This window comes from Dryobates pubescens, chromosome 19, assembly GCF_014839835.1.
Source record: "Dryobates pubescens isolate bDryPub1 chromosome 19, bDryPub1.pri, whole genome shotgun sequence".
Classification (NCBI taxonomy): Eukaryota; Metazoa; Chordata; class Aves; order Piciformes; family Picidae; genus Dryobates; species Dryobates pubescens.
The window spans coordinates 4,376,267-4,393,306 of NC_071630.1; the positions used below are offsets into that span (position 1 = coordinate 4,376,267).

General features: G+C 52.5%; 1 protein-coding gene across 2 annotated transcripts in view; it reads left to right on the forward strand.

Annotated features, from left to right (window-relative positions):
- KCTD15 (potassium channel tetramerization domain containing 15) overlaps window positions 1-17,040 on the forward strand; it is a 40,818-nt gene that overhangs the window by 20,611 nt on the left and 3,167 nt on the right. For both annotated transcript variants that reach the window (XM_054170132.1, XM_054170131.1), the window contains exons 3-4: window positions 6,561-6,705; window positions 12,721-13,026. In XM_054170132.1, coding sequence (XP_054026107.1) covers window positions 6,561-6,705; window positions 12,721-13,026 — 451 coding nt within the window. The remainder of the gene's footprint in view (window positions 1-6,560; window positions 6,706-12,720; window positions 13,027-17,040) is intronic.

Consider the following 17,040-nt stretch of genomic DNA (forward strand, 5'->3'; position numbering starts at 1 on the left):
CTGATCTGGCTTTGCTTCTGGCAGAAGGCCCCTCTGGGGCACCTCTCTCTGTCCTGAGGCACAGGAACCCAAAGTGGGCAGCTCAGGTCTCATGGTCTGTAGAGCAGCAGGTTGTACCCCGGGTTTAGGACTCAGACACTTTCCCATCACAGTACAAATCAAAGATGTAAAAGGTGCTTAGACCAAAGTTCTCCCAGGTCAGACACCCTCCAAGCCAGGGGTATGCTTGAAGCACTCTGAGGTGGTCAGGATGCCATCTCTGATGAAACTAAGGCTGTGGCAGAGCTGTCAGGGCCAAGCCCACAGAGCTGTGCCATGAGCAGGCTGAGCGCAGGCCTGGCTCCAGCCTCTGCCACGCTCCTTTGCCCTGGGTTCTGTCAGGGAAAAAGGGCTTAAGATGTCAGCCAGGTAGCAGGGTGAGAAGGTGTGGTGTAGCCATACAGCTGAGCTTTGGTTGTGGACTCACTAATTATAGCTGAAGTTTTAAATAGAGGCAGGTTAGAAAAACCTGCTGCAGCCAGATGCAACCTTTAGCCACATTCCTTGCTGCACAGGGCATGAGGGAGCATGTGTCCTGGCAGAGACAGCAGCTCACAGCTCTCCTCAGAACTACCATCAGGCCAGAAGGCAGAAGACACCCCTTGGCTGCTCAGCTGCATGACTCCTGTTCTCCTCTGGCCAGCCCTGGCTGCCTTTTGGAAGGGTTGAATGTTCTCCCATAGCTCCTGGGGGAAAGCAGCTGCAGGTGCTTTCTGCATGGCAGTTTGCTCTGCTGGGAACTTGTGCACACACCTCGTCAGTTCTGCAGTAAAAAGCATGCAAATATGCAAAGGGAAGGCCTGGCAGCGCTGTCCACTGCCTGCCCCACACCATACTGCTGGGGCTGGGACGTGGCAGTGCCAGCAGAGAGCCAGCTCCTGGCACGGCAGCGCTGGGCGGGGTGCAGCAGCTCCAGCAGCTCTCTGCTGTTCTTTCCCAGCAGTTACTCTCCTGAAGGTTGCACTCAATCATCTCAGAGGACTTTTCCAAGCAGAACCATTCTGTGATTCTATGGTCCTTGTGCTGGGACAAGTGACAGACTTGTAGCAGAGGGAGCTGTGCAGGCAGCAGCGCCAGGCACAGCGCAGGGCGCTGCGTTGTCTGGAGCACCTCTGCTCCAATTCACAGCATTTTTTGTCTCCCCAGCAGATAACAGGATCTGTCCTACCCACCTTTGGCAGGTATGCAGCAGATAAGCAGCACTCTGTGCTCGGCAGCAGTGCCTGGACTCTGCATACACCTGGGACACTTTGCTAACCTGTCCTGTGGGGCAGTTTCAAGTCATGCCCAATGTCCTGGCTCTAAACAACCCTCTTCCTCCCCTCTGTGGTGTTTCCCACAGCTGCCTCCTCCTCCTCCTCCAGCTCCACAGCAAGGCCCAAGCACAGCTGCCAGCCACCCTATCAAACAGAGGAGAGCTGCAGAGCTGGCGTCAGCTCTGCTGCGCCTAGGCAGCCAGTGGAGCAGGAGGGTGGCAGGGACAGAGCAGGGCACAGAGCAAGGCGCAGACCTGTGTGCTCACAGGGGCCACGGGCAGACAGTCCTCTCCCCTTCCCTTCTCCTCCCATAAAAGGAGGAAAGAGACACATTGTAATGACAGGTTGCAGAAATGTGCAGTCCCTGCTGATTTGACATTGGGCAGGAAAAGTGTCTACAGAATCAATTTTTAATCCATGTAAACAACTAAATTATGAATGACAAAAATATCACTGAGCACTTAAATATTAATCACATAATTACTTAAATTAATAGTTTCAGTGCAATGTTGTGATAAAGAGTTGTACTTACAGAGTGTTGCTGTGCTGGCTGGGCAGGTGTGCAGGGCAGACAGGGCAACAGTGCCCTCCCCCCCCCAGCAGTGGGGCTTGGGAGTGGGGGTTCTGTGCTGGCCACAGCCTCAGCTGCTGGTTGTCCCACAATACTGGGTGCCACGTTCATTAAGCTGCACTTTTGTTTTCTGTTTGAGAGGAGAGATATTAGGAAAATGGCTAAAGTGGCCCCAAATGAGAAAGCAGCCTCCCCCATCCCAAAAGCTCTCCTGTCAGCAGTGTCGGGATAGGCTTGGGAAGACAAGGAAGCTCCAGCTGGGAGTGCAAAAACCCCTGGCTGCTTCCAAGCTGGAGCTGGCTGAGCTTGTGGTGCTGGGGGGCTGGAGGCCCTGCTCTGTGCTCCTACCTCCACAGGTGCTGCTGGGAGCTCACCTGGTGGCCAGCTGGTCCCCAGCATCATGGGGGGCATGGGCAGCAGCAGGCATCGCAGCTCCTCACACACAGCACATGGCTTCCTCCCCTGCCCAAGGAGCTAGAAAAGAATTCACTGGCGCTCTTGTCCTTGTGGGCTGGCTGTGGTGTTTCATCTAATAAAAGGAGATCTTAATATCCTAGTAAAATCAGAACCATGCTGGAAACTGCCCCTGTGGCGTTCTGGCAGAACGTTATTGGAAATGTAAAAGCCTTTAGTAGAGAGAACTGAAGCCCAAAGGATAGAAATAGGATCACCAGGTTGTGTTCTGGGTGTTGGGAGGAGTGGGGAAGAACATCCAGCTGAGGTTTGAGCTGGTGAGGGCTGCCAAGCTGGGCTTCGGGGCTGTGATGCAGCAGTGGCCAGGAGCAGGTTCCCACAGCTGGGGAGGGCACAAGGGCAGCACTGCAGAGTGGTGGCTGTGTGGTGGGTGTGACTGTTCCAGGCTGTGCCTTTCAGAAAGGGCCAGTTGCTGGAACACTCTGGCTGAATGCTTGGGTGGTAGAATGAAAACAAGATATTCTAGATGAATTGCATTGGTAGATTGGAACTTTAAACTTTAGTTCAGTTTGAGTCTCAGTCTGTCTGTCTTTTTCAGCCTGTTTCAGTCTCTCTCTGAGCAACAGCTGTGCTGGACAGAGTTAACCTTGAACTAACAGATAAGAAACTAACTCTTGCACATGCTTTGAGCTAACAGAATGCCCTCCTTAATAATTACCTTTTCTCTCTCTCTAACCCTCTTTGGGCAAAAAGGGAGGTAGGGGGAGAGAGGAGGGTATGGGGGGGGGACACCCTCCTGGCTGGAGGAGGGAGTTTTGTTCTGTATTACATTCTTTGCTGTATATTTCTGTACATACTGTAAATATTGTATATTGTGTATATATTAATCTGCATTTCATCCTGCTTGTAAATATAGCTGCTTCTCTGACTGGGTTAGCTGTGGTTTCTTTGAGGGGAGGCAGGGAGAACTGAACTTTCTCTCACCACCACAGGTGGGGAAGAGCAGGGAGGGCAGAAGCAACTGGGGAGGAGGAGGAAGATGAACAGATGTCTGGGAAAGACCTTGTGCGCTGGGAAGGTGGTGTCAGCAGAGGAGGACCTGGCCAGGGAGGTGATGGAAGTGAAGGGCAAGCTGCCATCCGCCTGCTTGCAGCTGCTTGGACTGATCTTGGGTCACTCTGCTCCTTGCCTGGAAATAGATCCTGGCCAGAACTGTGCAGAGTGTGTTCAAGTAAGAAAGTAAAGCATCTCTTGCAGAGGAGGAGGGTGCTGAAGAAGCATTCATTGCTCAGACTCACCCATCACTGAAGGGTCCAGTGTGGCTCTTTCTGCCTGGGCTGCTTTTTCCTGTGACCAAGTGCCTCCTGGAAACACCATTGCCCAGTTTGTCCACCAGTACAGCACTGGGCCCCATGACTGCTCAAAACCCAACCATTTTGGGAGTGACTGCTGCACAGTATGAGAGCTACAGCCACTGCCCACAGCTCTAACCCCCATCACATGGCAAGGTGCTGGAGGAAGCAGATCCCAAGGCTGCTGGCCAGACCACTACCTAATTTCTAATTGGCACTGACAAATTTGCACAGTGCAAAACCATTCCCATCCTCTGGCGCTTGCAGCCTTGCCAGCTCTCTGCCGGCCTGGGTGCACTGGGCTGCCATGCTTCTGTATGTGGCATTTTGTCCTGGCCACCCACAATCCATCCGCTGAGCACAGTGGGTCCCGGTGGGGCTGGTGGAGCTGCCCCCAATTACTGTGATGAGTAACCCTGGCAGGAGAACTTCCCTTCAGAAGCTGCCATGGGAGGTCACTTTGTGCTCTCAGCATTGCTTTCCTGATGAGCTCTCTGCAGGTATGGCTCACAGTGGTGAGAAGGGAGAAGCAGGAGTGCTTTCTGCATGAGGCATTAGAACATACTGTGCTGAGCTTGGCTCTTGGAACATAGCAGCCCCCTAAAATGTCAAATAAATCCTTAATCTATTCATCACTCTGTTTTTGGGGTGGCAGTTAAGCCTTTCAACACTCTGCAAGTTTCTTTCCCCAGCATTAATTTTGCTGGTGAAGAAATAACAGCTCAGGGCACTCCACAGAGGCCTCAACACTCATGCTCTGTTTTCATTCCCCAAAACATGCTTTGCTAACAGTAAAGAGCAGCCCAGGAAGAGTTTGTACCTTGGCTTCCCTCTGCCCTGGCATTGTTGGCAAAGCATCCTCCTGTGTGGGGCAGAGCCCAGCACCAGCCACCACCTTCCTTTAGGGCTTCACAGAGCAAGAGTGGTGAAGGGAAGGATCTTTGAGCCACAGCCAGGCTTGTTGAGGTGCAGGACCTCAAAGCTTGGGCTGGCCATGGAGGTTTGCTCATGAATGAACCCCTGTTGGTGTGTCCTCTGCTGCCAGTCCAGCCCAGCACAGCCCAGCACAGCACACTGCCTCCTGTGGGTGCTAAGGAAATAAATTAACTGTCTGCTTGCTGGAATAAAATGGAACCTTGTACAAAGCAAACTGTTGAAGTGTCTCAGGCAGATAGCCCTAAAAAACCACCACCCCCACAAGAGGAGTTCCTGGAGGCTTACCAAGCCCTCTGTCAGTTGCAGCATGCACAGGGTGCTGTGCTCTGGTGCTGGTGAAAAGCAGAGGATGAAGAAAATCACCAAAGCTACTACATTTAGGGGTTAGGGGAGCATTTGGATACTCTCACAAGTAACTCAGCCCAGCTGAGTGCTGCCACAGACAGGAGAGCAGGCAGCAGAACCTGGAGCTTGCTTGAGAGGGCAGAAAGGTTTGTAGCTGAATTCAGCAGGGACTTGCTAAGTCCAGTTTTAGTTAATCTCCACAGCTGATCTGGAAATGAATGGCATGTTAATGAAATCTGCAGGGGAATTAGCAAGGGAGAGGAGCAGATGGAGGTGCAAGCCGTGGAGAGCAGACCTCGGCGTGTTGCATGAACCCAGAGCCAGAGGTGTGGGGCACAGCTGGGAGCCCCGGTGGGCAGCAAACCTGCCCCTTGCCATCGCCAGGGTGGGCACATGCCCTCCCCAGCCAGGCTGGGGGCTCTGCCATCTGCTGCCCTCACTGTCAGGCCAGAATGTGGGGAGCAGGGTGGTGACAGTGGAAGGAGGGGGGCAGCGAGGCTGCTGGCCGTGGCCTTTGGCAGGGCCTGGTGAGCTTATTACCCATGGCAGGGGAGAGCCCTGCCCCGGTGCCAGTGAGGGACATGGGGATGGCATGGCTGAGCGAAAGGGATGGCTGGACAGGGAGATCCAGCAAGCTGGGGAGACACTCTGGGAAATGGAGGAGCCCTCCAGGCAGGGTTCTGAGCAGGCTCTGGAACAGGAGCTGCAGCTGGGACCAATACTGCACTGCCAGAGAGATGGACTCAGGCAGGCCCTAGGTGCTTGCTGGCTGCCCCCTGCAGTTCTTTCAAGAATAGATTCAGCTGGGTTACTTCTGGAGAGACAAAGCCTGCTCAGAGCAGCCAGGCAGATGCCTGCTTTGCTTTCTGCAGAGCATGCTGCTCAGGACATGAAGGCAGCTGGGGTGATGAAGCTGTTGAGCAGTTTTGGTCCCCTGGTCTCACAGGTCTTGCTTCCTTTTCTTTGCTCACAAAAGATGTACCAGGTTGCTTTCTTCTGCCAGGCTGATCCCCAGGACTACTGGTGGTGGGACTGTAGTCCCATGGGCAGCCCTGCAGATACTGCACAGGCCATTGGGTGCTGGTTTGCCAAAACACTGAGCGTTGGATGGCCACTTACCAGCGCTGCCAGGTCCGCACAGCTGAGCTCGGAGGAGGGGCAGCCTCTCCTGCAGCGTTTTGGTGGCACTTGAGCAAAATGACAGCCCAGCTGGAGGAAGAGCTGCTGGCCAGGAGCTCCTGAGGAACTGTTGCAGTTCTGTTAGCAGGACGTGGGAGGATGTGTAATGGAGCTGGTGGTGCAGGTGCTCATGGAAATGACCCTGCCAAGCATGGGCTGAGTGTCTCAGGGATGTTTTCCTTTGGGGGGGTCATGGGGCAGGGTGCCAGGACAGCTGTGGGGCTTCTGCTGCTGTGTTCCCTGTGCCTGCACACACAGTGCTGTGGCTGGGGGCACGTGGGTGCACGCCACCGAGGCAGCTGCCTTTGTGCACTTGAGGGTCACCAGATGAAGCCTCTGCCCTAGCCTGTGCAGGCTGAACCGATGCAGCCCCGCTGGCTGGGTGCTGGGAAGCCCTGAGGCTGCAGGGGGATCGTGTCTGCTTTTGCCCTTGCCTTTGCCTTCCCTTCTCTTGTTTTTCCCTTCCAGAATAAGTCGCCTGTTTAATGGCACCGAGCCCATCGTGCTGGACAGTCTGAAGCAGCATTACTTCATCGACCGGGACGGGGAGATCTTCAGGTACATCCTCAGCTTCCTAAGGACATCCAAGCTGCTGCTCCCGGACGACTTCAAGGTAAGGGAAGCTGCGGCCTCCTCCTTCCCTCCCCTTGTGCCGTCTCTCTGGGGGCAGGCTGCTTGGTGTGCTTGCCCTGAACACGCTTGCCTAAACGCTGCTGTTTGTGGCTAGGGTGTTGAGCACTTGTGTGCTACACCAGGGATGCTGTTAGTTAATAAATGGGCTGATGGTTGCCATGGATACCATAAAAAGTTAAACGATGAGGCTTATGGCGAAATCACTTTCCCTAAACTAATTGTGTTTTCTCACAGTTTTTAGCTTATTTATCGGGGTATAACAACAATTAAGAAGCAACATCAGCAAGTAGCACTTACCAGGCAGGGTCTGGTGCTCAGAACCTGGAAGAGATGTTTTAAATTTGATACTGAGAGGACTTAAATTGTGTAAATCTGCTCCTTGTTGGTATAAAAAAGGAACGCCCTTAAACAAGCCCCTGAGGATTTGGGTGAGAGATAACTGATGCAGATGCTTTGATTTCAGGAAGCAATCTTTTACACAATTTATGAATGCCAAAATATTCTTGGGAGCTGGAACTGACTGAGGAGCAGTCCCTGTTTCTCTGTGAACTCGTGGTGCTGGCTGTTGCTGTGCAAATCCTGATTGTTAAACCCTCTCCTCCTAGCCCTGGCCACTTGGCTCTGCCAAATGCAGTTACGAAACTTGCAACATTGTCATCCTCATGTATGAAAATTAGAAGACAAAAGTGTCCAAACTGTAGATGACAAGATGCAACAAAGGCTCTAACTCCAGGGTGAAGTGAGGAATAAATTGGGATGGCAGTGGGGATCTGCTCACTTAGAGGACACGGAGCCTTGCTGGAGAGGGAAGTTCCTGCAGCATGCAGTGAGGTCTCACTTTGCATGTTGGACTAGGTAGGCAAGATCACTTGGCCAGTCATGACTGGGTCAGCCCAGAGTTGTGGTTGCTGTGGTGGCTTTAGTTGCAGAGTACAGCTGATCTCCTGAGCCCTTCACCTGTGCTACAGGACAGTGGTGTTTGAGCCTGCCACGGGAGTGTGCGCAGCTGCTGTTGAGCAGAGGCGCTGTGGGATGGCAGCACACACCCAGTCCCAAGGCAGGGAGAAGTTGGGGCACTGAGGGGTGGTGCAGCCCAGAAGGGCTGTCTGGAGTGCTGCCCCTTCTGGGGCACGGTGGGGAGGTCGGGGAGGCTGCCCTGTGGGTTGGGATGCCAGTAAGCACCTGGGAGCCAATGCACTGAGGGGTGGATGCCAGAAAAGCTCTTGACAGAGAAAGAAGAGAAGACACACAGGTAGGAGTGGGTCTAAAGAGCAGCCTGGTCCTGTGCAGTGCCAGGAGGAGTGGATGGAGAAGGGGCAGAGGTGCAGTGCCAGATGGAGGCTTTAGCAGCAGTGGTTTGGACAGTCCAGTGGAACAGGAAGGCCTGAGAAGAGAGGGTAGAAGTAGAAGGGATGTGTTCAAGCTGCTCACGGCCTTGACTGGCACCCAGGTTTCAGAGGCATAGTGAAACAAACCCAGCAGGATTGGGTGAGAGCCTGGAGGTGAGAGTGCTGGTGGATGCCAAGGACTTGTCTGCACAGCGAGCCGCTGGCAGGGCTGGCAGAGACTCGGGAGAGCCGGCGCTGTGCCCGGGCTCAGGCCGCTCTTCCAGACCAGCTCTTTGCATAGGGTTAACTGTACCTGCTTCAGTTCCTCCCTGGGAGAGCTTTAGAGCAAACCCCAGGCTAATGAGGGCTCAAGAACAAAGCAAAGTATTGCTAGGTAGGGAGTAACTAAATAAAAATGCAGAGAAGAATGCATGGCAAAGCTGTCTGAAAAGTGCCTTGTAAAGGGATTTGACTTCACAGGAATGGTCTAATTTTACCAGCGTGATTAAAGTGACAGAAGACAACAATCAAAGGCAGCAAATGGGAATCACTCCGTGCTTCGGAATGCAAAACTCTATTTAAGGTATAAAACCTGACAGGTTTTCCAGTGAGACTTGCATTAAGTGTTCTTTATGTCAAACAAAGAATTATCAAGTGTTTTGAATATTTATTAGTTTTACCCCTTAATTTAATCAAGCAGTTTATTAGCCTGAAGGGCTAGCCAAGTTGCTTTTCAACTTGAATTGCTGCTCAGATGGTGATTTTGGAAAGTTTGGAATGTTAGCACGGCACCAGCATTGTTGTGCTTGCTCTTTAAGTGTTGTTTTCAGACGGAGTTAACACTGAGAGGCAGAGAAAGTGGGGAAGGCGTTCCTAGGGTGGCGATTCCTTGTTAGCAGCTCTGGCTGGTGTGTTTACAGTGAATGTTAATTACGCTGCCAGCTACCAGTAGCCAGGACTGGAAAGTGGGTAGCATCTGAGAGGTCTCCCTGCTGAAAGCAGCACTCTCGTGGCTCACATGATCTCCCTGGGTCTGGGGGATTTTAAGCCACATGAAGTGTGCTGAGACATTACCCTGAGCCGTTTGGCTCCTTTGCAGCCAGCCCATGCTGAGCAAGGGGACGGTAGCAGCCTGGAGCTGCTTACAGCTCCCTCTTCTGCACCAGCTCAGTGTCCTGTGCGTGGGATCACAACACCTTGAGCAACAAATGTCCTGGAGCAGAGCATGGAGCCAGCGCCCTCCAGTCTGCCCCACTGCTGCGTTAGGGGGTGGTTGCCCCTCCTCTGCAGCCCAAATATTCTCTGCCTTGATCTGCCCCTGCTTTCCCAGGACATTCATGAACAGCAGCTCTCCCTTTCACTGCCAGCACACAGCCTCATGCAAAACCAGGACCTGTACTCTACTTGCTGAAGCCTCACTCCCTGCTTGGAGATCACCCTGCAGCAATGGGCGTAGGCCGTGGGGCTCTTACCTTGCAGAGCGGAGGAGGACAAAGGCAGAGGACATCTGAGCTTCATGGGGATGATGAGGGTCCCCTGTAGCACCAGAAGCAGGAGGCTGACATGCTGCCTCATTAGCAGAGTTTGAAAACGAGTGTGCTTGCATCTCCTTGGGAGAGCTGCCCAGCTGACCCCAGCACATGGCACGTGTGTCAGCGCAGAAGTGAGCAGCCAGCAGTCAGGGCTTCACAGCACTCCAGCAGGAAAGAAACGTTGAGTCAGGATGACAGTTTGTTGTTGCATCTAGCAAAGAGTAACAAGTAGAAAATGAGCAGGAAGAGCCATTTCAGCCTGTTGAAGGAGTTGAGATTAGGTACAGAACTGAAGGAGCTCTTTAGCAGTGAGAGAACAGCAGCAGGCTGCCAGGCAGACAGCAGCTCTGCACTGACCACTGCCACTCACTGCAGCAGCAGCACCGCTGGCCTTGCAGCCACACTTCCTGTCTCTTCCCCAGCAAGATGTCACCTTGCTCAGAGGTGACTGCTGGATTTAGCCAGTGTGAAATCCACCAGCAGAAAAGCTTTTCTGCTGAACCACATGCAGAAAGTAATTTTGTGAAGGGCAAAAAGGGGCAGCTTGGAAAAATCTGTTCACCTTTGCCATGAGCTCTCCACACTGTCCAGAAGTGGTGGATGGAGAAAGGCTGTGTGTGTCCCTCCTGGTTAGCTGCTCCCTTTCCCAGGTGAATGTGCAGAACTTCACCACTACTGTCTACAAGAGCCACAAAGAGCTGAAGGCTCATGGTAGCTCATGAAGGACTGTTTGTGGTACTGTACAGCAATACCAGAGGCTGGACTGTCCATCTGCCCTTCCAGTCCAGCATGGAGCACCCTACAAGTTATAGCTTCATTTTTAGACACCATGAACACAGATACTCTAAACCTAATTTTTCAGGGCCTACTGAAAAGAGCAGGAGAGTTTCCACTGCCTTCAGTAAGCGCTGGGCTACATTTTCCCTTAGCACTGCAAGTGTCCCTTTGCTCAAACAAGTGCTGTATGGGACCAGCAGATGCCCAGTGAGCCTTTGCTAGGCGCCTGCACACACCTCTGCAGTGAGTGCAGCACCCAGCTGTGCTCCAGTGTCCTGCATGAACATTTCAGAATGTTTGGGACAGGTTTTTTCAGTTGATCCTATAATCCCTGCAGGTTTAACCTGATCCCATGCTGAGTAACCAGGGAGCTTCACCAGGGGACAGAAAAGCAGTGATGCTTCAGCAGAGGGTGCTGACTCTGGGGGGCAGGGGCAGATACCTTCAGGCTGATGGTCTCACCTGAGCCAATCGAGCACCTGGCCTGTGCCCACCTCTGCTTCTTTACATCCTGCTTTCTGGGGGTTTTCTTTGTCAGTCACCTTGTTGGTTTTCATCTGCCAGCTACTTCCTTGGCTCTTATTTCTTCCCACTTGTTATCCCCACGCTCTGGTCCTTTTTCCTGCCTTAGAGGAGCATATTGTCCCAGCCTGACCAGGCATCAGAGATGTAAAGGATGGGCTATCCCTTTTGTAGCTGATAACCTTGCCAGTGTCACAGTGACTCTTCAGTCATACATCTGCAGGCAGCTCTGGGGTGAAGGAGCAGCTCTCCACTACCAGCAGTGGGTCTGTGCTGCCAAACTTGAACAGAGCTAACTGCTTTGGTTCAGGCATATCCTGCAGCAGCAGATTTTACAGGTTAATTCCAAGCTGCTAAGAAGAGCTGCACCTTTCTGTACTGCACGTTCAGTGGCCTTCGATTCCCTCTTTTCCCTGAGTCCTGGAGCAGCACTGCTGCTATTTTTCATGTAGTTTTGATGCCCATTTCCTGATCACTTCCTGTCATGCCCCTCTGTCCAGTCCAAATTATTCCAGCCCCTTAACTTTTGTAATGGTTCCATTTAATTTCATTGCAGTGGTGGAGAACTGGCATCATGTCAGGTGCTGACCTTCTCTTGGCATACTCCACGAGTCACACCTGCAGTGCAGCATTGCCATCTGTAAAGGGGTGTAAGAGCCAGGAGAGCAAGTGGCAGCAGCTCTTTGCAGAGCAGACAGTGCTGTGCTCCTTGGTCCTCTTCATAAAGCTGAAGGAGGCAGTGGGACCAGTGTAAGCAAAGTGCCTGCTGGGCCCCTGTATTGATCTTCTTTGGCTTGGTCTGGTTGGCACTGACTGCTGCCTCCTTGGAACTGGGGGGCTGCTGGCAACCTTTGACTCAACACTACTCTCACGCACTTAGGCTGAGGTGGAAAGATCTGATGGGAATCTAATGTGAAGTTATTAATGAGGATATGCAGAAGATATCTCAATCAGTGATCTGGGAATTGGATCTCCCTGGGAACTGGAATTGCCCAGAGCCCAAGGGAGGTACTGGACAAAGGGCTGGGCAGAACTGTTGAGTTGTTGGAATGCACAGATGGGCTCAGCGCCGGCAGGATGCTCACTGCCTCAGCACCATTGACCAGGCTCCAGAGTTCACTTGAAATCCATGAATAATCATGGAAAGCAGGGAGCAGCTGAGCTGCTGTGGCTGGATTGCAGGCTCAGGAGTGACAGGTGAGAAGTGAAGCTGAACTGACATCTCCATCTCCTGCCACATGTGCCAGAGGTGGCAACGAAGCCTGGGATCAGCTGCTGTAAGATCAGAAGCCAGTGGCTGAGGCCAGGGGTGAAGATCAGGGCTCAGGACAACTTCCTTACATCAGCAGGCTTTTGCTTATTGTGACCAGTTACTCTGCTTCCTTATCCAAGAGCAAAGCCTTGTGGCACTGGGTGTGTGGGATAATAAGTGAAGAGGAGCTGAGCATGGTGGGAGGTGCAGGGTCAGCTCGGGCAGCACCAGCACCAGCACAGTGTGGTGCTCTCTGCAGGTGTAACTGGGGCAGAGCCAGCACTAGCACAGTGTGATGCTCTCTGCAGGTGTAACTGGGGTAGAGCCTTGTGGCACTGGGTTTGTAGGTGAAAGAGGAGCTGAGTGCAGTGGGAGGTGCAGGGTCAGCTGGGGCAGAGCCGGCACCAGCACAGTGTGGTGCTCTCCGCAGGTGTAACCAAGGCGGAGCGCAGCTACCTGTTGCCTTGGGACTCCTGCTGGCAGCACAGAAGCCTAAGGAGGCCAAACAGGGAGCAGTCCTCATTTTTAAGAGAGACCTATGAGCATCTCACTCTCCTCCTCTCTCTCTCTCATTTTGTTCCCAGGACTTTAATCTTTTATATGAAGAAGCAAAGTATTACCAGCTGCAGCCAATGATTAAGGAACTGGAGCGGTGGAAACAAGAGAAAGAACAAAGGAAACATTTCCAGCCTTGTGACTGCTTGGTCGTAAGAGTGACTCCAGATCTAGGGGAGAGGATTGCACTGAGTGGGGAGAAAGCTCTCATAGAAGAGATCTTCCCAGAGACTGGGGACGTGATGTGCAACTCGGTGAACGCCGGCTGGAACCAGGACCCTACCCACGTCATTAGGTTTCCTCTCAACGGCTACTGCCGCTTGAATTCCGTGCAGGTAACGGCGCTGGGGTGCTGCCTCCTCTCTTGGCCGGGGTGGGTTCTTGTTAGTATTTTCTTGTTGGGTTCTGTGCAAATTACTTGCTTCTGCCCAGCTACCTTCAGTGCTTACGCTGCAGGAGACATTTTCTGCCTGGTGAGCTCCCGGTCCTGCAGGTTTCCCCGGGCCCAAGCAGAAAGGGCAGCCGTGGCTGCGTGGCGTGTGTTGGTGCCATGCTGCTCTCCTAATGCTGTTAGACTGATAAATGCTAATTTTTTCATCAATGTATAGCCTGCAGCAGGCTAGGTTTGGGGTTTGGTGGTTGGTTTTTTTTTCTCCTTCCCTCCTCCAAAGTGCCCTGAGGAAGAAAAGAGAGAGTTCCAAAAACTACAGGAAAAAAAGACAGAAAAGACACACAAAAAAAAAAAAGGGGGGGGGGGGGGGGGGGGTGGGGGGGGAAATAAAACCTCCTCCACACCATTTTATAGCAAATGCAACAATGTGTAAATGCATAATTTATGTCTCACTCATAATTAAATGATGGTGCCTGCGGGAGGGACTTAAAAAAATTGATCTCTGCACTTCTTCTTCTTCTTCTTCTTCTTTTTTTTTCCCTTTCCTTTTTTTTTTTTTTTTTTTTTTTTTTTTTCCAAAAGGATGTTCTATAAAAATTGCCCAGAGTATTTTAAACAAAATGTGCTTCATTTCATACTCTGGAGTTTTGACACTGGGCTTAAAATGAAACACGGGGAACAAAGGAAGATCGCCGGGTGGGTGCTGGCGGGCGGGAAGGCCTGGCGCCTGGGGCAGCAGCCCTGGGGGCACGAAGTGCCCTTGCACAAGGGAGCACCGTGGCCAGAGCTGTGTGCTGGAGCTGTCCTGGGGCTGCAGGCGAGGAGGAGGGTGCTCGCTTGTGCCTTAATTAGCAAGGGCGAAACAGAGCTCCCGGGGTCTGCATCTGTGCCTGGAAAATAGGCTCGCAGATGCTTGTGTCCGGGGGAGTGTCTCCAAAGTGACCACCCCCACAGATGGGCTGTGGCTGCAGATGTTAGCTGGGGGCCTTAGTGGTCTTGGTGAGTTTCCCTAGGGGCAGATTCCCCACAGAATGGGTGGCTCATGGGACAGGCTGGCCAGGCCGGTTGGGGAGGGAGGTGTAATAGAACCTGGAGCCCTTGCTTACCTGTGTGGTGATTACACAGAGGGCTGAGGCAGCCATCGTCTCCCAGGCTGCCACTTGACAGCATTTCCAGGAGACCTGCAGCTCTCAGGAGGTATAAAGGTGGATGGAGATGTTTCAATGACCTGCACTTGGCAGCCACCTCCCTGCTTGGGGCAGCACTCCCTGCTGCACCCTGCACTGACAGACACTTCTGTCTGAACCCATTATAAACCCAGCTATTTGGGGTGATTTTTGGTTCAAGACTCCCCCAAATGCTCTGTTTGGTTGAACTTTTAACAGTCCAGTGCCTCTGGTTAATTTTGCCCAGTTTAGCAATTTCACATTTGGCAAGGTTTAGAGTGGGCTGCCCCAAAAATAGAAGGCTGGGGGTGAGTGGGAGGCAGAGCCGTGTGCTGGCAGCGGGAACGGTGCTGAACCCATCCCCGTGCTGGGCAGGGAGGGGATCAGCTGCAGTTTAGGCAAGGTAAAGAGATGGGAAGCATGCTGATGCCTCGGCCACACTGTCCATGTGCTGCAGTGAGATGGATGCAAGGCACTGGAAGCACCAAGGGGCCCTGCCAGCCGCTGCCGGGCGCAGCGCTGCCAGCGGGCGCAGCGCTGCCAGCAGCCGCAGTGCTGGGTGCTCACGTGGCTTAGCCCTTGGCTCCGCTCTGCCCAGAGTGGGTGCTGCTAAGGAGAAGGGTGCTGGCAGTGGCAGCTGCATGCTGATTGCTGTTACTGTTTGAATGTGTTTGGAACTCAGGCAAAATTCAGGAGGAATCAAAGAGTCGCTTTGCAAGTTCATGTTGTGAAAAAAATCTGTCAGGGAATCTACAGGAGAGGGAATGGGATTAAACTGCAGCACCTCGCTGAAGTGCAGCACTTCACTGCACCTGCCACAGAAAGTGCTTTCAGACACCTTCTGGAAAGGGATGCATTTCTGAGACCAAAGGCTGATGGAAGCAGCAGCTGATTAGCATTGGCTCAGGAGGGCTCTGGTCAGTGCTGCCCTTCCCCTTCTCAGGGCTTTCTGGCAAACCGATATTAAGTCAGAACTTGAAAGCAGGGTGATGTAAATGCACAGCCTTAAGGGGGATGGGCTGGGGGGCAGTGCTTGGAAAAGCAGAATGATTTCCAGAGAGTCTCAAAGGGCGACCCAGTAAAGCCAGCTGTTGGCTGGGGTACTTCACTTTCCTCCCCCTGTGCCCTGCTGAATGCATTTGGCAGCATGGCTGCAGTATTTATCAATCCTTTGGATCTTTGGGAAGTATTTTAACTAAAGGTTTAGTGTGGAGAAAACAAAGAATGTGGTGGCCAGAAAAAGTAAATACAGCAGCTGCTAATGGAGTGCATATTAGGAATTAGCTTTCCTAAGGCTGACAGTGTCAGTTCAGCTCCTCCCAACAGGAGATACAGGAGCTTACCTTAGAGACAATGCTGTGATGCTTCTCAGTCTTGAACTCTGAGTCTTCATCCTTGAGAGCCTATTTGTTGGTATTCTGCAAAATGTAAATGCAGTGCAGCAAGTGGAAGTATCCTGTTCCATTTGGAAAACCTTCCAACAGAATCAGATGTGCCTGGAATGCTGAAGGAGGGAGCTTATTAAATCCTGCTTAATGTTGTGTGTGTGGCTCCCTACATGGGGGAGAATCACAGCTGCACTCACTTTTTGGCATGCCCTCTCTGGAGATTTCCAGGAAGGTAGCTCTGATTTGATTCAGACACTGACTGGTTTCCCTCTCTACCTTACCCCCAGAAAGGGTAATGCACAGAGGGTCAAATACACTCTGTGGCATTCAGGTCTGTTCCTGTTCACCCCACTGACATCCTTGTGCAGCACACACCAGCCAGAGCTCAGCTCTTTTCATACTCCTGAGCTCAACCTCATCCAAGCTGCACTTCAGCCTCTCCAATATTTAAGCCTTCTCCCCATTGTTTGCAGGATTTGGCCTGTTGTTTTCTTGCTGAGGGCATTGGTGATGCCAAGGTTTCTGACAGTGGCTGGTAGCCTGCAGCCTGCTCCTTGGCCCTCTTGTGCACAGCACTCCGGGGCACGGTGCCTGCCTGGATGGGTGGTGGCTGGGGAAGGGCAGCCCTGTGGTCACAAGCAGCCTACCATAGCTTTACACTGAGGCAAACCAAGGGCACCCCCCTGCTCCTTTAGGCAGATTGATTTGTAGAGCTTTTGAGCAAGGCTGTCAGTCACAGCTCCCTCTGGAGCCTTACCTGGCAATCCTCTGGTCCAGCTAAAGGGAGCAGCCTCTTCTGCTGTGCCTGGTTGCCTCTCGTCTTCATCTGGCCAGCTCTAGGGACAGGGATGCATGAACCAGTCACAGTGCAGCCCAGCCTGGAACAAGCCTGTGTCCTTGTCCTCCTTCCCTCTCAGACTTCTGCTTTTCCTTGGAGCAGCAAAGTGCTGCTGCCTGCACCCACCCTGACCCAAAGCCTGCACAGAGGAGGAGCTGGGAGCTCCCTCTCAAAGATCCTTTGGTAGGGCCTTCTACTCTCTCCAGCTCCATTTCCCCTCCCTGCACTGGAGTGCTTTTTTGATCTTTCAGTTCTGCAAGTTTCTTACAGCATAAAGGATACAGAAATCAGGGCAAAAGTCACTGAGATTTGGCAGATGCAGCTTTATGAGAACATTAAGTCCCTGTGTCCCGAGGCCAGGCAGAGCTCCTCAGGCAAGTTGGTTTCCAGCAGATCTGGCAGGGCTTAGGCAAAGCTGTGCTAGAGCAGCTCCTTTCCTTTGCCTCTCCTTAGCAGACAGGGTAGCAAGTGCAAGGTTTTAGTTGCCACTAAAAACCCAAGCCATGGATTAAAATGCAGATGGGTAACACAGGTGGCCTCAGAGGAGAGTTTCCACAGATTAAACT